The following is a 26156-nucleotide window of genomic DNA, read 5'->3' as shown; positions in this document are numbered from 1 at the left end:
AGAAATAATCACCTCCCTGCACCATCTGAGAAATAATCACCTCCCTGCAATTCATGAGAAATAATCACCTCCCTGCACCGCCTGAGAAATAATCACCTCCCTGCACCGCCTGAGAAATAATCACCTCCCTGCACCGCCTGAGAAATAATCACCTCCCTGCACCACCTGAGAAATAATCACCTCCCTGCACCACCTGAGAAATAATCACCTCCCTGCACCACCTGAGAAATAATCACCCTCCTGCACCACCTGAGAAATAATCACCCTTCTGCACCACCTGAAAATAATCGCCTCCCTGCACCGCCTGAGAAATAATCACCTCCCTGCACTGCCTGAGAAATAATCACCTCCCTGTAATTCATGAGAAACAATCACCTCCCTGCACCGCCTGAGAAATAATCACCACCCTGCACCGCGAGAAATAATCACCCCCTGCACCGCCTGGGAAATAATCACCTACCTGCACCGCCTGGGAAATAATCACCCCCCTGCACCGCCTGGGAAATAATCACCTCCTGCACCACCTGGGAAATCCCCTCTCTGTAATTCATGAGAAATAATCACCTCCCTGCACCACCTGAGAATAATCACCTCCCTGCACCGCCTGGGAAAAAATGACCCCCCTATAATTCATGAGAAATAATCACCTCCCTGCACCGACTGAGAAATAATCACTTCCCTGCACCCTGAGAAATAATCACCTCCCTGCACCACCTGAGAAATAATCACCTCCCTGCACCACCTGAGAAATAATCGCCTCCCTGCACCACAAGAAATAATCACCCCCCTGCACCACCTGGGAATTAATCACCCCCCTGCACAGCCTGGGAAATCACCTCTCTGTAATTCATGAGAAATAATCACCCCCCTGCACCGCCTGGGAAATCACCTCTCTGTAATTCATGAGAAATAATCACCCCCCTGCACCACCTGAGAATAATCACCTCCCTGCACCGCGTGAGAAATAATCACCTCCCTGCACTGCCTGAGAAATAATCACCTCCCTGCGCCGCCTGAGAAATAATCACCTCCCTGTAATTCATGAAAAAATAATCACCTCCCTGCACCGCCTGAGAAATAATCACCTCCCTGCACCGTCTGAGAAATAATCACCTCCCTGCACCGTCTGAGAAATAATCACCCCCCTGCACCACCTGAGAAATAATCACCTCCCCGTACCGTCTGAGAAATAATCACCTCCCTGCACCGCAAGAAATAATCACCTCCCTGCACCGCGAGAAATAATCACCCCTTGCACCGCCTGGGAAATAATCACCCCCCTGCACCGCCTGGGAAATAATCACCTCCTGCACCGCCTGGGAAATCACCTCTCTGTAATTCATGAGAAATAATCACCTCCCTGCACCGACTGGGAACTCACCTCTCTGTAATTCATGAGAAATAATCACCCCCCCCCTGCACCACCTGAGAATAATCACCTCCCTGCGCCGCCTGGGAAAAAATGACCTCCCTGTAATTTATGAGAAATAATCACCTCCCTGCACCGCCTGAGAAATAATCACCTCCCTGCACCACCTGAGAAATAATCACCTCCCTGCACCACCTGAGAAATAATCGCCTCCCTGCACCACCTGAGAAATAATCACCCCCCTGCACCACAAGAAATAATCACCTCCCTGCACCACCTGAGAATAATCGCCTCCCTGCACCGCCTGAGAAATAATCACCTCCCTGCACCGTCTGAGAAATAATCACCTCCCTGTAATTCATGAGAAATAATCACCCTCCTGCACCACCTGAAAATAATCGCCTCCCTGCACCACCTGAGAAATAATCGCCTCCCTGCACCACAAGAAATAATCACCCCCCTGCACCACAAGAAATAATCACCCCACTGCACCACCTGGGATTTAATCACCCCCCCTGCACCGCCTGGGAAATAATCACCTCCTGCACCGCCTGGGAAATCACCTCTCTGTAATTCATGAGAAATAATCACCCCCCCTACACCACCTGAGAATAATCACCTCGGTGCACCGCCTGAGAAATAATTACCCCCCTGCACCACCTGAGAATAATCACCTCCCTGCGCCACCTGAGATAAAATGACCTCCCTGTAATTCATGAGAAATAATCACCTCCCTGCACCGACTGGGAAATAATCACCTCCCTGTAATTCATGAGAAATAATCACCCCCCTGCACCACCTGAGAATAATCACCTCCCTGCGCCACCTGAGATAAAATGACCTCCCTGTAATTCATGAGAAATAATCACCTCCCTGCACCGACTGGGAAATAATCACCTCCCTGTAATTCATGAGAAATAATCACCTCCCTGCACCACCTGAAAATAATCGCCTCCCTGCACCGCCTGAGAAATAATCACCTCCCTGCACCGCCTGAGAAATAATCACCTCCCTGCACTGCCTGAAAAATAATCACCTCCCTGCGCCGCCTGAGAAATAATCACCTCCCTGTAATTCATGAGAAATAATCACCTCCCTGCACCGCCTGAGAAATAATCACCCCCCTGCACCACCTAGGAAATCACCTCTCTGTAATTCATGAGAAATAATCACCCCCCCTGCACCACCTGAGAATAATCACCTCCCTGCACTGCCTGAGAAATAATCACCCCCCTGCACCGCCTGAGAAATAATCAACCCCCTGCACCGCCTGAGAAATAATCAACCCCCTGCACCGCCTGAGAATAATCACCTCCCTGCGCAACCTGGGAAAAAATGACCTCCCTGTAATTCATGAGAAATGATCACCTCCCTGTAATTCATGAGAAATGATCACCTCCCTGCACCGCCTGAGAAATAATCACCTCCCTGCACCTCCTGAGAAATAATCACCTCCCTGCACCGCGAGAAATAATCACCTCCCTGCACCGCGAGAAATAATCACCTCCCTGCACTGACTGGGAAATAATCACCTCCCTGCACTGACTGGGAAATAATCACCTCCCTGCACTGACTGGGAAATAATCACCTCCCTGCACCACCTGGGAAATAATCACCTCCCTGCACCACCTGAGAAATAATCACCTCCCTGCACCACCTGAGAAATAATCACCTCCCTGCACCGACTGGGAAATAATCACCTCCCTGCACCGCCTGAGAATAATCACCCCCCCTGCACTGCCTGGGAAATAATCACCCCCCCTGCACTGCCTGGGAAATAATCACCTCCCTGCAATTCCTGAGAAATAATCACCTCCCTGCACCGGCTGAGAAATAATCACCCCCTCTGCACTGCCTGAGAACAATCACCTCCCTGCACCACCATAGTCTTTGCTCAGCTACCTTATATGAACTTAACTGTAGTGTACAGAAATCGCCAATGCGTGAATACTATATACAACATCTACTTATATATTCTGTACTTGACAACATAAGATGGGATGTATACATTATATATATGACTCAAGATGGGGTGTGTATACATTATGATATAAGATGGGGTGTATACTTTATATATGATATAAGATGGGGTGTATATACATTATATATAAGATGGGGTGTATATACATTATATATGATATAAGATGGGGTGTATATACATTATATATGATATATATACATTATATAAGATGGGGTGTATATACATTATATATGATATAGGATGGGGTATATATACCAGTATACAGGATGGGATGTATATACATTATACAGGATGGGGTGTATATACATTATATAAGATGGGGTGTATATACATTATATAAGATGGGGTGTATATACATTATATATGATATAGGATGGGGTGTATATACCAGTATACAGGATGGGGTGTATATACATTATATAAGATGGGGTGTATATACATTATATATGATATAAGATGGGGTGTATATACATTATACAGGATGGGATGTATATACATTATACAGGATGGGGTGTATATACATTATATAGGATGGGGTGTATATACATTATATAGGATGGGGTGTATATACATTATATAGATGTAGTATATATGATGTAGGATTGGTTGTAGTGTACAGAAATCTGGATGTGTGACATTTAGGTGAACGTTCTTATTGGGTTGTACAATGGGAATCTGTGTGTCTGTGGGAGAAGTGTACAATCGATATACAGATGACAGAAGAAGATTGGATTGTAAGGAAAGAACGAGTGTGTGTAAGGACATCACAGGAAGACAATACGAACAACGGCAGCTAATATAATAGCAGTGCAAACCCACCTCTAGGGTAACTCTGCTCCTGTGTGACTGCAAAACAAGAGTGAAATCAATGAGAGGGGACAGACATCGAGTATACACAGCACCCCCCCCTCCCCTCCCCCCTTCACCTATCTTACCGGGAATGGCTGGGCCCCCTCCTGGATGACGAAGCCTTCGATGACATGAGTGAGGATTTGTGGTTTGACCACAGCCTGTGGCGGTTTGTTCTCACCGTTTTGGGGGGCACTGCCCGTGGCGGCCGCAGGCAGAGGAGATGAGCCGTTTCCTGAGGTCATGTCCAGAGGAGGTGAAGGGATGGTCTTGGTCTGGATGTTATGGCCAGGATCTGGAGAAGAGACAGAAGAGGTCAGGGGGGCTCCAGACTACTGCTCAGGGAATACACCCCCCAATACCCGTGACAACACATCCCTCCTGCCGGTCCTGCTAAGGCCATTGTGAGACCTGGGAGGAACCACCTTATGGAAAGTCCCTTCCCGCCCATCTACCCCGGGGAGGGATTACTGGTCAACACACAGCCAGCGTGTCTATGTAAGATGGTAGGACTCCCTGCAGAGTGATCTCTTCCCAACTCTACCAGCAATGAGAAGAAAAGTCTTATAAATACAGTAAGGAATCAATATTTCCCCAAAACCACTGAGGGGGCAGCTAGAAACATGATCAGCTGGGGGACTGATCCTGGAAACACTCACACAGGAGAAGGAGGAGGGAAGACATTTGTCTGCACACCCCACACTTCCTATCTGTGTAAATTACTAAACACATGCTGATGGCTCCAGCAGAATCTCCATATACAGAACCTCCAAACAGCCGGCCACAAGAGGTCACCATCTCAGCATAGCCAGTCACATGACACGGGGCAGACCCCCCCACAATTCGCTTAGTCCTACAGAGCCCCGAAATCTCCTCCACCAATCACACTATCACCCTGGAGGGCCCTGAAATCCTCTCCACCAATTACACTACCACCCCGGACAAAGAGGGCCTCAAAATCTCCTTCACCAATTGTACTACCACCCCAGACACCCACGGAACAATCTCTTCTTCACCTCACCCACCTGCTTTGCTATTCTTGTGTTTTCAGCAACTTCTCCACAGCCAGGAACCAATGTCATAAGAAGACAAAGTGAAGGCTGGAGCTCCCCGGGGTCTGTATACCAGCCCTCTTTTAGCTTCACCACAGCGATCTCTGACTCTAGGCTTCTGATGGAGCAAGGCAGGCCCTTACACCTGACCTCCGATGGAGCAAGGCTGTCTCTTACACCTGGTTTGTGATGGAGAAAGATGGTCTCTTACACCTGGCCTGTGATGGAGAAAGATGGTCTCTTACACCTGGCTGTGATGGAGCAAGGCAGTGTCATACACCTGGCTGTGATGGAGCAAGGTAGTGTCATACACCTGGCTTGTGATGGAGCAAAGTGGTCTCTTACACCTGGCCTGTGATGGAGCAAGGCGGTCTCTTACACCTGGCCTGTGATGGAGCAAGGCGGTCTCTTACACCTGGCCTGTGATGGAGCAAGGCGGTCTCTTACACCTGGCCTGTGATGGAGCAAGGCGGTCTCTTACACCTGACCTGTGATGGAGCAAGGCGGTCTCTTACACCTGGCCTGTGATGGAGCAAGGCGGTCTCTTACACCTGGCCTGTGATGGAGCAAGGCTGTCTTTGACTACTAGTCTCTACTGGAGGGAAGCTGTCTCTGTCCCCTGGCACTATGTTGCAGTATTCAGTTTCTCAGGCATCTGTATGTAGTAGGTCTGGTCTCTTGGTCCTGTGGTAGGAATGTTGAGCTCTTCTGGCCCTCTTGTGGGATTCCGGTTGTCCCAAGTTTTGGGAGGTAAAGCCGTCCCTAATTTCTCAGTTGACCCTCCGCTGCACAATGAGGATGTTTGTAAGTCCTGCGCTGAGACGGACGCTTGGTCTTTTGTTGGAGAGTTGAGCTTAGTCAGAGTTGGGATGTCTTGAAGTATACTGTCTCTTATTCCGGTTATTTAAGACTCCGTCTCAGCTCTTTGTACCTAAAGATCTTCTGCTTCAGTCCTCTGCTGGAACTGTGGCCGTTTTTGGATCATTTGGTGGGATTCAGGCAGTCTCAGTCCCCAGTTGTTCAGGTTGTCTCTCTTGGCCCTGTGTTGTGGTTCAGGCTGTCTCTTGGTCCTCAGTTGTGGTTCAGGCTGTCCTCAGACCACAGGCTGTCTCTAGGTCCTCAGTGGTGGTCCAGGCTGCCTCTCTCGGTATTGGTTTAGGCTGTCTCTCTCCGTCCTCAGTGGTGGTTAAGGCTCCTCAGTTGTGTTGGGGCTCTCAGTCCTCCTGGTCTATTCCACAGGTATGATGTTGGGTAGGGGAGTTGTATGTTCTGTGGATCTTAGTGGTAAATCCGGCACAGACGGTCGGGACGTCTCAGCAGTTTCAGAAAGAGTTGCTCCAGGCCAGAGCCTCCTGTTGTTGAGGCCAGCAGCTCCACATTGTCCACACACAGCCCCCTCGCTCAGCCTCCATGCTGACTGTGTGCACCAACCAGACAATGAATGAAAGGCGAGTCTGCCTGGACGGCCCCCCCTTCCCTCCTCCAATCCCAGAGTCCAGGCGGAGGCAGGGAGGGGGCAGGACAGGGTGGATCAGACACACAGCAGCTGCTGCTACATAAGAATGCCAGCTGTCTCTACTACACTGTGTGTACACAAGACAAACTGAGGATCCCCAGCAACGCTACACTGTGTGTACACAGGTCAAGCTGAGGATCCCCAGCAACGCTACACTGTGTGTACACAGGACAAGCTGAGGATCCCCAGCAACGCTACACTGTGTGTACACAGGTCAAGCTGAGGATCCCCAGCAACGCTACACTGTGTGTACACAGGACAAGCTGAGGATCCCCAGCAACGCTACACTGTGTGTACACAGGACAAGCTGAGGATCCCCAGCAACGCTACACTGTGTGTACACAGTCACTTCTGCAAAGCATGAAGTATACAATGTCCTCATTTGCACAACTAGAAGGCTGTACCCCCGACCTATCACCCGCGCACACATGCACAGAGGGCACACCCCGAAACACAAGAAGGACCTACCCCCTGGGTGTACCACCCGCACGCACAGAGGACGCACCACCCACCCAGAGGATGCACCAGCCCGGACGCACCAACCCGCACGCCCAGAGGACGCACCAACCTGCATGCCCAGAGGACGCACCACCCATCCAGAGGACGCACCACCCACCCAGAGGACGCACCACCCACCCAGAGGACGCACCACCCATCCAGAGGATGCACCAGCCCGCACGCACAGAGGACGCACCACCCATCCAGAGGACGCACCACCCACCCAGAGGACGCACCACCCACCCAGAGGACGCACCACCCACCCAGAGGACGCACCACCCACCCAGAGGACGCACCACCCACCCAGAGGACGCACCACCCACCCAGAGGATGCACCAGCCCGCACGCACAGAGGACGCACCACCCATCCAGAGGACGCACCAACCCGCACGCACAGAGGACGCACCACCCATCCAGAGGACGCACCAGCCGGCACACACAGAGGAAGCACCACCTATCCAGAGGACGCACCAGCCCGCATGCACAGAGGACGCACCACCCACCCAGAGGACGCACCAACCCGCACGCACAGAGGACGCACCACCCACCCAGAGGACGCACCAACCCACACGCACAGAGGACGCACCACCCACCCAGAGGACGCACCAGCCCGCATGCACAGAGGACGCACCACCCACCCAGAGGATGCACCAGCCCGGACGCACCAACCCGCACGTCCAGAGGACGCACCAACCCGCATGCCCAGAGGACGCACCACCCACCCAGAGGACGCACCACCCACCCAGAGGACGCACCACCCACCCAGAGGACGCACCACCCATCCAGAGGATGCACCAGCCCGCACGCACAGAGGACGCACCACCCATCCAGAGGACGCACCACCCACCCAGAGGACGCACCACCCACCCAGAGGACGCACCACCCATCCAGAGGACGCACCACCCACCCAGAGGACGCACCACCCACCCAGAGGACGCACCACCCACCCAGAGGATGCACCAGCCCGCACGCACAGAGGACGCACCACCCATCCAGAGGACGCACCAACCCGCACGCACAGAGGACGCACCACCCATCCAGAGGACGCACCAGCCGGCACACACAGAGGAAGCACCACCTATCCAGAGGACGCACCAGCCCGCATGCACAGAGGACGCACCACCCACCCAGAGGACGCACCAACCCGCACGCACAGAGGACGCACCACCCACCCAGAGGACGCACCAACCCACACGCACAGAGGACGCACCACCCACCCAGAGGACGCACCAGCCCGCATGCACAGAGGACGCACCACCCACCCAGAGGACGCACCAGCCCGCATGCACAGAGGACGCACCACCCACCCAGAGGACGCACCAGCCCGCATGCACAGAGGACGCACCACCCACCCAGAGGACGCACCACTCGTACGCACAGAGGATTCACCAGCCGACACGTGCAGAGGCATATATCACCCACGCACAGAGGACGCAGCGCCTGCGAGCACAGAGCACGTACCACCTGAGCAAAGAGGGTGTACCACCCTGGCGCACAGAAAGCATATATCACCCATGCATAGAGGACAAACCACCTGCGAGCACAGAGGGCATACCACCCTAGTGCACAGAGGGCATATATCACCCACGCACAGAGGGTGTACCACCCTGAAGGCATATATCACCCGCGCACCACGGCTGGACATACCACCCGCTCGCACAGAGGATGTACCACCTGCACATAGAGGGTGTACCACCCGTGCACAGAGGACGTACCACCTGCATGCAGAGTGAGTACCACCCGTGTACAGAGGACATATATCACCCGCGCATGCAGAGTGAGTACCACCTGGCCACCTGTCTACACAGAAGGCATATCCCCCCCAACACAAAGAGGGTGGTACCCCCGAGCGTACCATCCCAGCATACAGAGGTCATATAACCTGAAAAACAGAGGGATGGACCAGTCGGATGTACTATCCATGCACACAAAGGGCTAATTCCCATGAACACAGAGGGCGTAACGCTTGCCTACACAGGGGCGCACTCCCTGCACACACAGGGGGCGCACTCCCCGCACACACAGGGGGGCGCACTCCCCGCACACACAGGGGGGCGCACTCCCCGCACACACAGGGGGGCGCACTCCCCGCACACACAGGGGGGCGCTCTCCCCGCAGTAGTTGCCAATCTGTGTAAGATGCCCATTTCCCTGGCTGTAGGAAAACCTGCAGAACATTGCAGTAGCGGCTCCTCTCTCCTATCTGATTTTTATTTTATGTGAACATTGCTGGGACTCCGGGGGAGGGGGTTCAAATGTAACAAATGTGTGTTCGGTGTTTCTGTGTCTGGTGCTTTGTATGCCTGCTACAACGAATGGTAACCAGGGCACCACCACCCGATGCAGAGTACACTGTGCGCCACCCATAGTGGGTACACTGGAGGGTAACCAGGACACCACAATGCAGAGTACACTGTGCGGCACCCATAGTGGGTACACTGGATGGTAACCAGGGCACCACAATGCAAAGTACACTGTGCGGCACCCATAGTGGGTACACTGGATGGTAACCAGGGCACCACAATGCAGAGTACACTGTGCGCCACCCATAGTGGGTACACTGGATGGTAACCAGGGCACCACAATGCAGAGTACACTGTGCGGCACCCATAGTGGGTACACTGGATGGTAACCAGGACACCACAATGCAGAGTACACTGTGCGCCACCCATAGTGGGTATACTGGATGGTAACCAGGGCACCACAATGCAGAGTACACTGTGCGCCACCCATAGTGGGTACACTAGATGGTAACCAGGACACCACAATGCAGAGTACACTGTGCGCCACCCATAGTGGGTGCACTGGATGGTAACTAGGGCACCATAATGCAGAGTAATATTATTATACAGGATTTATTAGCGCAATATTCTCACCGTGCGGTGCAGTCTGATGGTGCTTGATGGTGTGGTTGGTGGGTGTAGCGACTGGTAGTTGCGCTGAAGGCTGGAGTTGGGTTCTGTGCGGCTCGCAGGGTTTCCGTAGATTATCTTGCTGTGGGGGTGTCTGGAGCAAGAGAAATGGAAGATAAGTCTGACACCGACACCTCTACACACCCCATACGTAATGCCACCTCAACTATTCCCACCGTACCCTCCACACACTCTCATAGGTCACCCCTTACCTCTGAGTCCTCTCATAGGTCACCCCTTACCTCTGCGTCCTCTCATAGGTCACCCCTTACCTCTGCGTCCTCTCATAGGTCACCCCTTACCTCTGCGTCCTCTCATAGTCACCCCGTACCCTCCACACACTCTCATAGTCAGCCCTTACCTCTGTGTCCTCTCATAGTCAGCCCTTACCTCTGTGTCCTCTCATAGTCACCCCTTACCTCTGCGTCCTCTCATAGGTCACCCCTTACCTCTGCGTCCTCTCATAGTCACCCCGTACCCTCCACACACTCTCATAGTCAGCCCTTACCTCTGTGTCCTCTCATAGTCACCCCTTACCTCTGCGTCCTCTCATAGTCACCCCTTACCTCTGCGTCCTCTCATAGGTCACCCCTTACCTCTGTGTCCTCTCATAGTCACCCCTTACCTCTGTGTCCTCTCATAGTCACCCCTTACCTCTGCGTCCTCTCATAGTCACCCCTTACCTCTGCGTCCTCTCATAGGTCACCCCTTACCTCTGCGTCCTCACCCCTTACCTCTGTGTCCTCTCATAGGTCACCCCTTACCTCTGTGTCCTCTCATAGTCACCCCTTACCTCTGTGTCCTCTCATAGGTCACTCCTTACCTCTGTGTCCTCTCATAGGTCACCCCTTACCTCTGTGTCCTCTCATAGGTCACTCCTTACCTCTGTGTCCTCTCATAGGTCACCCCTTACCTCTGTGTCCTCTCATAGTCACCCCTTACCTCTGTGTCCTCTCATAGTCACCCCTTACCTCTGCGTCCTCTCATAGTCACCCCTTACCTCTGCGTCCTCTCATAGGTCACCCCTTACCTCTGTGTCCTCTCATAGTCACCCCTTACCTCTGCGTCCTCTCATAGTCACCCCTTACCTCTGCGTCCTCTCATAGGTCACCCTTTACCTCTGTGTCCTCTCATAGTCACCCCTTACCTCTGCGTCCTCTCATAGTCACCCCTTACCTCTGCGTCCTCTCATAGTCACCCCTTACCTCTGCGTCCTCTCATAGTCACCCCTTACCTCTGCGTCCTCTCATAGTCACCCCTTACCTCTGCGTCCTCTCATAGTCACCCCTTACCCCTGCGTCCTCTCATAGTCACCCCTTACCCCTGCGTCCTCTCATAGTCACCCCTTACCTCTGCGTCCTCTCATAGGTCACCCCTTACCTCTGCGTCCTCTCATAGGTCACCCCTTACCTCTGCGTCCTCTCATAGGTCACCCCTTACCTCTGCGTCCTCTCATAGGTCACCCCTTACCTCTGTGTCCTCTCATATTCACCCCTTACCTCTGCGTCCTCTCATAGGTCACCCCTTACCTCTGCGTCCTCACCCCTTACCTCTGCGTCCTCTCATAGTCACCCCCTTAACTCTGTGTCCTCTCATAGGTCACCCCTTACCTCTGTGTCCTCTCATAGTCACCCCTTACCTCTGCGTCCTCTCATAGGTCACCCCTTACCTCTGCGTCCTCTCATAGTCACCCCTTACCTCTGCGTCCTCTCATAGTCACCCCTTACCTCTGCGTCCTCTCATAGTCACCCCTTACCTCTGCATCCTCTCATAGGTCACCCCTTACCTCTGCGTCCTCTCATAGTCACCCCTTACCTCTGCGTCCTCTCATAGTCACCCCTTACCTCTGTGTCCTCTCATAGGTCACCCCTTACCTCTGTGTCCTCACCCCTTACCTCTGTGTCCTCTCATAGGTCACCCCTTACCTCTGTGTCCTCTCATAGTCACCCCTTACCTCTGTGTCCTCTCATAGTCACCCCTTATCTCTGTGTCCTCTCATAGGTCACCCCTTACCTCTGCATCCTCTCATAGTCACCCCTTACCTCTGTGTCCTCTCAGAGGTCACCCCTTACCTCTGCATCCTCTCATAGTCACTCCTTACCTCTGCGTCCTCTCATAGTCACCCCTTACCTCTGTGTCCTCTCATAGGTCACCCCTTACCTCTGTGTCCTCTCATAGTCACCCCTTACCTCTGTGTCCTCTCATAGGTCATCCCTTACCTCTGTGTCCTCTCATAGGTCACCCCTTACCTCTGTGTCCTCTCATAGTCACCCCTTACCTCTGTGTCCTCTCATAGGTCATCCCTTACCTCTGTGTCCTCACCCCTTACCTCTGTGTCCTCTCATAGGTCACCCCTTACCTCTGTGTCCTCTCATAGTCACCCCTTACCTCTGCGTCCTCTCATAGGTCACCCCTTACCTCTGTGTCCTCTCATAGGTCACCCCTTACCTCTGCGTCCTCTCATAGTCACCCCTTACCTCTGCGTCCTCTCATAGTCACCCCTTACCTCTGCGTCCTCTCATAGTCACCCCTTACCTCTGTGTCCTCTCAGAGGTCACCCCTTACCTCTGCATCCTCTCATAGTCACTCCTTACCTCTGCGTCCTCTCATAGTCACCCCTTACCTCTGTGTCCTCTCATAGGTCACCCCTTACCTCTGTGTCCTCTCATAGTCACCCCTTACCTCTGTGTCCTCTCATAGGTCACCCCTTACCTCTGTGTCCTCACCCCTTACCTCTGTGTCCTCTCATAGGTCACCCCTTACCTCTGTGTCCTCTCATAGTCACCCCTTACCTCTGCGTCCTCTCATAGGTCACCCCTTACCTCTGTGTCCTCTCATAGGTCACCCCTTACCTCTGTGTCCTCTCATAGTCACCCCTTACCTCTGTGTCCTCTCATAGTCACCCCTTACCTCTGCGTCCTCTCATAGTCACCCCTTAACTCTGCGTCCTCTCATAGTCACCCCTTACCTCTGTGTCCTCTCATAGGTCACCCCTTACCTCTGTATCCTCTCATTGGTTAGTGTCAGGAGATGGGAATATTGAACCATGGGTACAGAGAACCACAATCACCTCATTCCAGTCACTTGTGCTGCGGGGTGATTGGATCCTGCCAGTGCCATGCGGATAGTATGGGTATTGCCAGGGAGGCCCCCCGTAGAGCCTTGTATGTTGGCACCGTGTATTATAGGTCCCAGTGAAAGGAAGAAGGATGGGAGCTGACTACACTACCACAGAGCGGCATCCATGGCTTGCCTGAGAGGAAGTCCTGCCACACAGAGCAGACTGGCAGGATCACCGAGTATTATCTCAGAATACTTCATAGAATGAAGAGGAACGCACATGGTCCATGTTCTGTGTGCTCGGCGGGGACACCTCCTGGTCTTATGCCCACCAATGAATGGTTCACATTCTGGACACGATGTGTTCATTGCAGACTGGAAAATGAACCCCCCCCCCCCTTCCCCCGAGCGGCTGTCACAGGACACACCCCCTTCATGTACATGGAGATCTGTGCGTCCTATCAGCCTCAGGTCACATGTAGCTCCTGCCATGGCATTGTGCGTCATTGTGTCCTCGCCCCCCTACATTTGGACTCACCGATATCCGAGTATTCGGGATTTGAAAGATGACGGCTGAGCTGGATGGGAGAATTCTGCACTGGACCACGCCATCTTGTCTTCTGAAGCTTGGACCCTGTGGGGGCAGAGGGGGGATGGGGCTGGGTTTCTGCTTTTCGGATGATTCCACACATGAGGAAGGAGGAACCAGCGGAGCCTGGGAGGTGATAGGTGGAGAGGAGAGACCTTGAGACACCTGCGGCTGGTGGGTGAGGGGCTGTGTAATGGGCGGCACCGGGCGAGGCTGAAGAGGAGGCGGATTCTGGATGACAATCTGATGCAGAACCGGCTTTGGTTCCGGGACAAGCTGCGGAGAATAAGCTGTGAAGAGAACATGATATGTACATTATACATCTAGACATGTATGTAGGACAACGCATGCACACTGCCTAACCACATCCTGCTTTGGGGTTCCCCCATCCCAGGACCAAATGCTCGGGTTACCCCATTTCAGGGTGGAACCCACTTGCTCCTTCCATGTCAGGCCCATACATCTCCCTGCACTCTCCTGCCGCCACCTCCATCAGTGTATAATTAGGTCGGGTCCGGTGGGGAAAGGGTTAGTGCACTGCTGATAATTTATTAATAAACCTGTGGGGTGAGGGTAGTTTCCATGGAAACGGCTGCCCCATCTCTGATAGAGACAGAAGTGAGATCAGATACTACAGTCTAGTGACATGATGTGGCCAATCCATTATTATGGGGTATTTACAGTGCCGTGAAAAAGTATTCATACCCCTTGAAATTTCCCACATTTTGTCATGTTACATCCAAAAACAAATGTATTTTAAGTGATAAACCAACACAAAGTGTCACACAATTGTGAACTGGAAGGAAAATGCTAAATGATACAAATAAATATGTGAAAAGTGTGTGGGGGGGGGGGGGGGGGCATTTGTATTCAGCCCCCTTTACTCTGCCTTCAGAAGTCACCTAATTAGTAAATATCATCCACCTGTATGTAATTTAATCTCTGTATGAATACAGCTGTTCTGTGAAGCCCCCAGAGGTTTGTTGGAGAACCTTAGTGAACAAACAGCATCATGAAGGCCAAGGAACACACCAGACTGGGATAAAGTTGTGGAGAAGTATAAAGCAGGGTTAGGTTATAAAAAAATCTCCCAAGCTTTGAACATCGGAAAATGGAAAGAGTATGGCACAACTGCAAACCTACCAAGACATGGCCGTCCACCTAAACTGACCAGTCGGGCAAGGAGAACATTCATCAGAGAAGAGCCAAGAGGTCCATGGTAACTCTGGAGGAGCTGCAGAGATCCACAGCTCAGGTGGGAGAATCTGTCCACAGGACAACTATTAGTCGTGTTCTCCACAAATCTGCCCTTTATGGAAGAGTGACAAGAAGAAAGTCATTGGTGAAAGAAAGTCATAAGAAGTCCTGTTTGTAGTTTGTGAGAAGCCATGTGGAGGACACAGCAAACATGTGGAAGAAGGTGATCTGGTCAGATGAGACCAAAATTGTACTTTTTAGCCTAAAAGCAAAACGCTACGTGTGGGGAAAAACTAACACTGCACATCACCCTGAACACACCATCCCCACCGTGAAACATGGTGGTGGCAGCATCATGTGGTGGGGATGCTTTTCTTCAGCAGGGACAGGGAAGCTGGTCAGAGTTGATGGGAAGATGGATGGAGACAAATACAGGACAATCTTAGAAGAAAACCTGTTAGAGTCTACAAAAGACTTGAGACTGGGGCGGAGGTTCACCTTCCAGCAGGACAACGACCCGAAACATCCAGCCAGAGCTACAATGGAATGGTTTAGATCAAAGCATATTCATGTGTTAGAATGGCCCAGTCACAGTCCAGACCTAAATCACATTGAGAATCTGTGGCAAGACTTGAAAATTGCTGTTCACAGATGCTCTCCATCCAATCTGACAGAGCTTGAGATATTTTACAAAGAAGAATGGGCAGAAATGTCCTCTCTAGATGTGCAAAGCTGGTAGAGACATCCCCAAAAAGACTTGTAGAGAAAGGGGGTTCTACAAAGTATTGACTCCGGGGGGTGCCATACAAATGCCCCCCCCCCCCTACACACACTTTTCACATATTTATTTGTATCATTTATCATTTCCCTTCCACTTCACAATTATGTGACACTTTGTGTTGGTCTATCACATAAAATCCCAATAAAATACATTTACGTTTTTGGTTGTAACATGACAGAATGTTGGAAATTTCCAGGGGTATTGTTGTGGAAATGTTTTTTATGTATGTTATCAGATGTCCCCTGGTGTCAGTTTTGCTGCAATAATCTAATGCGAGGGTATTCGCACATACAGACGCCGGTGGAGGACCACTGGTTGCGGAAACCTTCCCGTGGACACAGCAGATCTGTTCGCCCTTTAAGGGATGTTGGTTCATGCCTCACCAAGAGCCTGGCCACCTCATGGCGACTTCATCCACGCTCCTAGCCAACAGATCTGCGTACATGGGAACCATAGTGTAACCGTACAAAATTATAGCTCACCCAGCCATGATAGAGTATGGCGCGCGTCATTGGTAGCGGTGTGAATGTCCACAGGGCCGTGATCAGAGCCATGTTTGTAGTGTTCACAATCTGAGGCACATTGTATCTCCTCCACAGGACACGGCCCACATGGATCTGCACACGTCACTACTGGAATTCTATTTGAATATATACGTGTGTCTGGTTCTTTTGAAGCAATACAAATGTCTGATTGGCTGATTGTGAAGTCACCACCTCCCTTTGTTATTCATGTTTTACACTATTAATAAAGACAGCAGCTCCTAAGGAGGAAGATTTTGCTGAGCTCAACGTGATCCCAGCATCTGTGTCTGTGTTACTTGGAGATATACAAACGCACTTTCCCGGCATTATACAACAGAGCTCTGACTGTGCTTTTCAGCACAACGGAATTATTTGCTTATAGGAGAAGCATATAATTTTCCACTACAGTATGAATACTTTTTAAAGCACTGTATATACTGTGCCACAATAATGGCTTCCCGTTCACCACACGGCTTTCCCGAGTCCCATGTATTCTGGAGGATGAAAAGTCAACATGGGAACCTATCCCGGGATTTATACAGGGGCGGCGCCATGTTTTTCCTGTTTATGTCCCGGATACAGATTTGTCACCAGCAGAATCATTTTTCTCCACTTCCCCACCTGACACTCAAATTTTACTGAACTTCATAGGCATAGTCAGTATGACGTTATGATGGAGACATACAGATAAGGGGATGGATGCGGTCAGTATGACGTTATGATGGAGACATACAGATAAGGGGATGGATGCGGTCAGTATGACGTTATGATGGAGACATACAGATAGGGGGATGGATGCGGTCAGTATGACGTTATGATGGAGACATACAGATAGGGGGATGGATGCGGTCAGTATGACGTTATGATGGAGACATACAGACAGGGGGATGGATGCGGTCAGTATGACGTTATGATGGAGACATACAGATAGGGGGATGGATGCGGTCAGTATGACGTTATGATGGAGACATACAGATAAGGGGATGGATGCGGTCAGTATGACGTTATGATGGAGACATACAGATAAGGGGATGGATGCGGTCAGTATGACGTTATGATGGAGACATACAGATAAGGGGATGGATGCGGTCAGTATGACGTTATGATGGAGACATACAGATAGGGGGATGGATGCGGTCAGTATGACGTTATGATGGAGACATACAGATAAGGGGATGGATGCGGTCAGTATGACGTTATGATGGAGACATACAGATAGGGGGATGGATGCGGTCAGTATGACGTTATGATGGAGACATACAGATAAGGGGATGGATGCGGTCAGTATGACGTTATGATGGAGACATACAGATAGGGGGATGGATGCGGTCAGTATGACGTTATGATGGAGACATACAGATAAGGGGATGGATGCGGTCAGTATGACGTTATGATGGAGACATACAGATAGGGGGATGGATGCGGTCAGTATGACGTTATGATGGAGACATACAGATAGGGGGATGGATGCGGTCAGTATGACTGTCACGGAACGTCCCACACTCCGCTTGAGTGCTTCCGTCATATACCACTTCCTCCCAGTCTGTATACAGATATCCCAACCTCTCTGAGCACAAACAAGGCGACACTTGCTTGTTGCTACCAAGAACTGACTTTATTCAGAACCAGAATACAGTCTTATATACACAGGAGAAGATTACTCTAACAATACAAATGTAACCTAATTAACATGAGCTAATTATCTAATCCTTTATACAGTCTAGGTGACTGAGACATGACCTTTCGCTCAGACTTGTGGTCACCGAGCTTCACACAGTTAATTAACACAATAGCAGTCGTCCCGTCTCCTACATTGTATAGAGGACAATGTCATTAGCTCATTCAATTAACATAAACACAGGTTGATGACACCAGCATCTCCTCACAGGATGTGTCCCAACAGAATGAATCCATTGAAAATCCAGGGCCCATAATCAAAAGGCAACAGGCTTGCATACAGTTCTCTCCAACAGCCTCTGTCCCGGCTAGGTCTGTGACATTTCTCCCCTTTCGGCAGGAGACTAACACAGGAGGAGACCCCAGACGGGTTGACTCTGAAGTTAGTCCATAGTTCCAGTCCTCTACTGCCTGTACCCACACAGTACCCTAAACAAATTGTTCCAAACAGAGTATTACTCACCCAGCCAACCTCTGCCTCTCTCAGAGAACATATCTGCCGCTGGGGAGAGGCCTGGACTGGCTCTTCTCCCTGGAATCCTTTCTGCCGCTGGAGAGAAGACAGGGTGTCTGGGCTCACTCTGTCATGCTGTTGGGGATCGGGGCCCACTGCCCTCCATCCCTGGGGTATACAGGTGGAGACTGAAGTCCCATCCACCTTCACAGGAAATCCATCCTCTGTTAGTTGAGGGCAGAGTCCAGCAGTCCTCGGCCCTGTTGCCAGCCCTTCTGCTGGAAACCCCACACCATTTGTTCCGGCTAACTGTTGGAGAGGGAGGCCGACTGCCCCGCCTCCCTGGAACTCTGTAGTTGTTGCCGGTGCTGGGCAGAGGTTGGTAGCACTCTGCCCTGTTGCCAGCACTTCTGCTGGGGACTCCGCATCCTCTGCTCCGGCTAACTGTTGGGGCAGGAGGCTGGCTTCCTCCACTCCCAAACTGTGTAGCTGCCATTGGGGAGGTGAGCCGGCTGCTTCCTTTTCCATTCCCTCATCTGGCTGCTGGGATGACATGTCGATGGTACTGTCTGCCAGGTACACGGATCTTTGCTGGGGAGGAAAGCCCACTTCCTCCACCCTGGCCAACTGTTGGGGAGGGACAACACACACCTCCTCTCCCTTCTCCCCCTGTATCTGCTGCTGGGAAGTGATTGCCATCTTCTCACCCTGAGCCTCCACAATTGCTGCAGGTGTGGGGCAGAGGTCTTGGACCCTCTGTCCGGTTGCCAGCACTTCTGCTGGGGGTTTGCCACGTGGTTCCTCCTCTACAGAAACGTCTATTAAATCCCCAGTCTCTGGAATTGGTAAAAGTGTGGGACAGAGGTCTTGGACCCTCTGTTCAGTTACCAGATCTTCAGCTGGAGAAGTTTGTTTTAACTCCATAGATGCTGCTGGCAGAAAATCACATGTCCCTGTCAGTGTTGTGGGAGAAAGGCCGACTACCTCTTCTCTCAAGAAGGCCGAAGCCACTGTTGGTGCTGGGCAGAACACAGTGAACTTTGGCCCTGATAGCAGCTCTTCTGCTGGAGGCTCATCAGGTTGTTCTTCCTCAGCAGAAAAGTCTATCAAATCCCCTGTCTCTGCAACTGATGTCTGGGGATAGAGGTTCACCATCTCCTGTCCATGGAACCCAGAAGATGCTATCATTTCTGGGCAGAGGTTAGCAGAGCTCTGCCCTGTTGTCAGCACTTCAGGTATGGGGACGGCAATCTCCGGATTTTCCACTGCCGATTCTCTGGCATGCTGCTGAACTTGTTCTAGCAGTTTCCTGTATGCCCTTTCCAGATGCTGTTCCTTCCTTAGCAAATGGTCCAGATCAGGTTTGAGCTCTGAGACCCCTGCAAGACCGAGCATAGACTCTCTATAGTCTCTCAGGTCCTCAAGGTCAGGTTCCCCTTCATCGCCAAACATAAAAAGATCTGTAAGGTTCTCCCACAGCAATCCAGGGCCGCCAAAGTCATATCCCTCCGGAGAGCATTCTGTTGTCTCCCCTAAATATCCCTCCTCTGCGTGCCCTTGCAGAGCCCGATAATAATTGTCCAGCTCTATCTCCTGCTGGACCAGCCTGTCCAACTCAGTCACCCATTGCTCCTGGGGCTGCTCTCCCAGGAATGCCATCCGCAATGCCCGTTGGTCACTGGCCCGTTGCTCTTGGGTTGGAAAGCACTTGCCCTGTTTTATAACAGCGAGACGGAGGGCTGCAATCCAGAGCTCCACCCGAATCAGCTGCCTGAGCTCCAGGTATTCATCCTCAGACACAGTCCTGGTGTACGTTGAAAGGATGATCCGCAGCAGCCCCGGGAATTCTGATGCCAGGTCCATATCTCCGCTGGGGTGACTGAAGTCTGCTATGCTGATCTTGGATCCAGTTGGAGGTTTGGATGTCCCAGACTTCAGGAAGCTTTCCCGCTGCTTGCCACCAATGTCACGGAACGTCCCACACTCCGCTTGAGTGCCTCCGTCATATACCACTTCCTCCCAGTCTGTATACAGATATCCCAACCTCTCTGAGCACAAACAAGGCGACACTTGCTTGTTGCTACCAAGAACTCACTTTATTCAGAACCAGAATACAGTCTTATATACACAGGAGAAGATTACTCTAACAATACAAATGTAACCTAATTAACATGAGCTAATTATCTAATCCTTTATACAGCCTAGGTGACTGAGACATGACCTTTCGCCCAGACTTGTGGTCACCGAGCTTCATACAGTTATATCAACACAATAGCAGTCGTCCCGTCTCCTACATTGTATAGAGGACAATGTCATTAGCTCATTCAATTAACATAAACACAGGTTGATGACACCAGCATCTCCTCACAGGATGTGTCCCAACAGAATGAATCCATTGAAAATCCAGGGCCCATAATCAAAAGGCAACAGGCTTGCATACAGTCCTCTCCAACAGCCTCTGTCCCGGCTAGGTCTGTGACAATGACGTTATGATGGAGACACACAGATAGGGGGATGGATGCGGTCAGTATGACGCTATGATGGAGACATACAGATAGGGGGATGGATGCGGTCAGTATGACGCTATGATGGAGACATACAGATATGGCTGAATTTTGTATGGTGACAGTGAACACAGACAAAACAAATTTGCTGGGTCCATTGAAGAACACAGGAAGCCTTCGAGGTTTTCTGCCACCTACAGGAGGATTGGACACTGTGTCCTGGGAGGATGGTGGACATCTCCAGCTCTAATACGTAAACTTCCCTCCTGTTTTTCCTCACACAGCTTTTTCTTTAATCGGGACTGTTCTCTGCACTGTTGCTGGTCTCTTGGATTGCATCTCTCTGGCGCAGCCATCCTCAGCCTGGAATCTTTAGTGCTGAATGACCCCGGGACATTGTGGGGATAGCCTGGAAGTGACCTTTGGGCACAGAGCACCTTCCAGACTTTGTTCTGGTAAAAAGGTAATTGTGGAGAAATTTCCAGGTCCAGATTTGCTGGCATTACATCAGCCCTCACCATGTCTCTGAAGACTCAATTAGGGAATGACCGGTCAGGCCAAGCACAGGAGCTACATCCATAGTACATAGGCTGCTGGGTGCCTACAATTCCCATTTCCTTGTGGAATTTCACCTCAGAAGGGGTAACGGTGTGAGCACCTACATCATCTTCTGCATCACCTCTGCCGGGTTAGCCCCCCCAAATCAAGACTTTTGGAAAAATCTTATGCAGTTTGTTAGATCAGGTTACATCTACCGCTTTTTGCGTTAGATCTCACACAGAAGAAGCAATATTAACGGTTATTTGCTGGGGGGGGCTAACCCGTCATTAGTCCCTCCTTATCAAAAAATTGACCAAACCGCTATTTTGGGAGCTATTTGTTAGATCCGGTAAGATCAAGTGGTTTTAACATTAGATCTCACATAATTAGAGACTTATTAAGTGATTGAGGGGGGCTGCCCCCCTCCCCTCATCTAATTTTCTGGCCAAAAATCATTCAGGCTAATACAGGTGATACTCAAAAAATTAGAATATTGTGCAAAAGTTCATTTATTTCACTGATGCAACTTAAAAGGTGAAAGTAATATATGAGACTCATTACATGGAAAGCAAGATAGTTCAAGCCGTGATTTGTCCTCATTGTGATGATTATGGCTTCCAGCTCATGAAAACCTCAAATCCACAATCTCAAAAAATTAGAATATTGTGAAAAGGTGGAATATTCTGTCCCACTCTAATCAGATAATGAAGACATAACACCTGCAAAGGGTTCCTGAGCCTTTCAATGGTCTCTCAGTCGGGTTCAGTAGGAATCACAATCATGGGAAAGACTGCATGACCTGACAGTTGTGTAGAAAAACATCATTGATACCCTCCATAAGGAGGGAAAGCCTCACAAGGTCATTGCAAAATAAGTTGGATGTTCCCAAAGTGCTGTATCAAAGCACATTAATAGAAAGTTATGTGGAAGAGAAAAGTGTAGAAGAAAAAGGTGCACAAGCAGCAGGGATGACGGCAGCATAGAGAGGATTGTCAGGAAAAGGCCATTCAAAAGTGTTGGGGACTTTCACAAGGAGTGGACTGAGGCTGGAGTCGGTGCATCAAGAGCCACCACACACAGACGGATCCTGGACATGGGCTTCAAATGTCGTATTCCTCTTGTCAAGGCACTCCTGAACAACAAACAACGTCAGAAGCGTCTTACCTGGGCTAAAGGAAAACAGATCTGATCTGTTGCTCAGTGGTCCAAAGTCCTCTTTTCTGATGAGAGCAAATTTTGCATCTCATTTGGAAACCAAGGACCCAGAGTATGGAGGAAGAATGGAGAGGCACACACTGCAAGATGCTTGAAGTCCAGTGAGAAGTTTCCACAGTCTGTGTTGATTTGGGGAGCCGTGTCATCTGCTGGTGTTGGTCCACTGTGCCAGCCGTCTACCAGCAGATTTTGGAGAACTTCATGTTTCCTTCCACAGATGAGCTCTATGGAGATGCTGACTTCATTTTCCAGCAGGACTTGGCACCTGCCCACACTGCCAAAAGCACCAAAACCTGGTTCAATGACCATGGGATTACTGTGCTTGACTGGCCAGCAAACTTGCCTGACCTAAACCCCACAGAGAATCTATGGGGCATTGCCAAGAGAAAGATGAGAGACATGAGACCGAACAATGCAGAAGAGCTGAAGGCTGCTATTGAAGCATCCTGGTCTTCCATAACACCTCAGCAGTGCCACAGGCTGATCGCCCCCCATGCCACGCCGCATTGAGGGGCCTAAACCAGGTACTGAGTACATATGCATGCTTCTACTTTTCACAGGTCCCATATTCTTCTATGTACAATCCTTGTTTTATTGATTGCATGTAATATTCTAATTTTCTGAGATTGTGGATTTGGGGTTTTCATGAGCTGTAAGCCATAATCATCACAATTATCATAAATTACGGCTTGAACTATCTTGCTTTGATTGTATTTAGTCTATCTCATATATTAGTGTAGCGCTGGTAGATTTTCCAATCTACCGCTTCTATGTAAATTTAGTGGATTATCTGTGCTGTACATAGTTCAGATCTAATTTACAGTTAGATTAGCCTCTGTTTCAGTTTGGCTGTGTTGTGTGCAGTTCCACATTCTGCCTGTGGGTGTCGTTGTCACTCTGGGTCGGTGTTGGAAAGCAACAGGCTGAAACATATGAGTGCTCTTCTGTCCCAGTGAAAACTCGGCAGAGGTGGTCCTCCGGGTTGCATTCTGGGAAAGGGTATTTATGGAGCAGAGGCCATGTTTCAAGGAGCTTTACCTCGTGGCCCTCCTGGCCTAGAGGCATGTGTTAGTGAGTTCTAGCTTGTGGCCCTACGGCCTGGAGGGTTGCGTTGCGGCAGCCGAGCGGGTAGACCCAGAAGCCTGTCTGGGGCATGCTATAGTTGGGATGGTCCTGTGCTGTCTGTCCTGCGGGAAAAGCCGGACAATCGGAAAGATCCAGGGGAGGACCTGTCTTGGAAGGGACCATGCAAGGCTGGTCTTAAGAAGGGCCTGGTGACTCGATTGGAGGACGCATCCTAAACTACTCTACTGCACAAGTACTGCCGGGTTGGCTTAAAGGTTCTGGTACTGTGTTTGCTGTTCATCGAAAACTACTACATCCTGTGGCAGAGGATCGTACAGTTTTGTTTCATCCAAGTCTGTGGCAGAGACTTTTTGTTCGTGCTGCGTTTCGGCTGCTGGGTTGGTGAGAGAGACCTATCCGGGCGGGCAAAGATTTAATCCTGAGCTGAGGATATATTCATCCCAAAGATTTCAATTCCTTAGTGCTACGCCAAGAAAAGGTATTCGAACTTCCCTGCAACTCTTCTTCTACCTCTTTCCTGCTACTTCTTCCAGTTATCTCCCTTGAAAGCATTGGAAAAGTACTCAAGTGACTGGTGTCTACATTGTCTGAGGATAAGCTCAACTGGACCCTAGACCCAGTACTCGTGAAATTACAGGTAAAAAAGGTGACAGTAACAGCCCGCTAAAAATCAGCAGCTCCACCGTGAGTTATTGCTACATTAGTTTCACCTTTTAAGTTGCATTTGTGAAATAAATGAACTTTTGCACAATTTCACCTGTAGATAATCGTTAGATCCAGTAAGATTAAGTGGTTTTAACATTAGATCTCACATAATTTCAGAGATATTCCACATAAAGGTAGAGATATTAAGTGGTACATAAGCAGTTAAATGACAATTAGCAACAGCAAGTAAATGATACCAATGTACACAATAACAGACAATCATTAAATTGATTCCTCAAGAAGGCTATTGGTTGCTGTAAGTACTACCACTGCTAAAGGGGAACCCCAGGCCGGCCTATGATACCTTTAATCCTAATGAGAGATGAGGTAATATAGATACCAGTACCATGTCCCCTTTAAGAGCAATAGAAAACAATGTTTAGAGTACAAAGCCTTGTAAATATCTTCACCAGTAGTTGGATCTCATAGAATACAATAAATCATCCGAGTCTAACAAAAGGGAGTTATTAGTCAGCATAGAGGATTTGATATGTCAGTAACAGGTCCTCTTCGCACTTCCAAACTATAATGTCTGCCTGCAGGGTTCAAAAGTGGGTAGTGCATCAGCAACGTGGGCAAGTTCCCTCTCACCAGTCCTGCGTCCAGGGCAGAAAAAGGATGTCTTGGCAGATAGTTCTTCAGCAGCCTGCCTGGCCACCTTGCGACTCAATTGCCTCTTGCCCTAAGATGCATGCAGTCTTCACCGGAGGCCTCTCTCTGGTGGGACACCCCATCTTTAGCCATTTCTGGATGATCTCTGGAACCGTCTTTGGATGGTTCTTCAGTGAGTGCCTGTAGTCTCTCCTTGCATGTCCGTTCACCTCCCTGCCCCGTGGCGATCTCTCCTCAGACCAACAGGCTGGAGTCTTTAGCAAGCCCCCCTCCTTGCAAAGCAGGCTGGGTTTGGCAGTTCCACCTCCTGTAGAAATCAATGGGGCCTTTTGTGATGGACTTCAAGCCCCATGGTCCTCTGCTACTGCTTGATTGGCTCCTTCTCCCTGCCAATAGGGACACAGAGGAGAGAGCAGAGTGAGCAGGTGCCTGTGAGTGAGCACCACTCATCACTCAAGGAAGAGGAGAGGGAGGGGGAGAAGTCCCCTGCGGGAAATGACAGGCATGCTCTCCCTCAGTGAGCGGCTGTGTCAGTGCCTATTTAGTCTGGCAGTCGCCAGCAGGGATAGCAGGAGGTGCGGGACACAAAGCAGCCCCCGCTACACAATCCCCCCCATCAAAGTACCTTTGGTCCGCCAAAGAAGGTAAATAGTCTATGACCTGTTACATGCTTTTGATATACACGCGGAGAAAAAAAAAAACAGGTTAGTGTGCAAAGGAAACCATACAATTTACATCTGCATAAAACCCTGGCAAAGGAACCTCCCACCAATTAGCAAAGGAAGGGAGGTTGTCCTGCTTACAGGCCTCCTTACCTGGAATGGCCCAGCTAGATCTGCCAGGGGGTGAGTTGGTATTCTCCACCACCAAATCTGCAGTGGAAGTGTCAAGTGCTCCAAGAGTCCTTTTTGCAGTGAGAATGACCTCGGGGGGGGGGGGGGCAGGCCCTGGCATTTGAGACGGCCACAGACAATCTATTCCCATCCCTTCATCCTTGCTGTTTTCATCTTCTTCAGCAAGGGGTACAGATTGAGA

General features: G+C 50.4%; 1 protein-coding gene across 6 annotated transcripts in view; it reads right to left on the bottom strand.

Annotated features, from left to right (window-relative positions):
* PHC2 (polyhomeotic homolog 2) overlaps positions 1 to 26156 on the bottom strand; it is a 93403-nt gene that overhangs the window by 14002 nt on the left and 53245 nt on the right. For 3 of the 6 annotated variants that reach the window (XM_073601439.1, XM_073601440.1, XM_073601441.1), the window contains 4 exons: positions 13776 to 14116; positions 10142 to 10271; positions 4286 to 4494; positions 4170 to 4196 (listed from right to left, as the gene is read on the bottom strand). In XM_073601439.1, the coding sequence (XP_073457540.1) occupies positions 4170 to 4196; positions 4286 to 4494; positions 10142 to 10271; positions 13776 to 14116 (707 nt within the window). The other 3 variants (XM_073601444.1, XM_073601443.1, XM_073601442.1) reach the window with 3 other exon arrangements.

Source organism: Aquarana catesbeiana, linkage group LG10 (genome assembly GCF_042186555.1).
Source record: "Aquarana catesbeiana isolate 2022-GZ linkage group LG10, ASM4218655v1, whole genome shotgun sequence".
Lineage (NCBI taxonomy): Eukaryota > Metazoa > Chordata > Amphibia > Anura > Ranidae > Aquarana > Aquarana catesbeiana.
The sequence above is the reverse complement of the archived record's forward strand: the minus strand, read 5'-3'. Positions and strand labels throughout refer to the sequence as shown.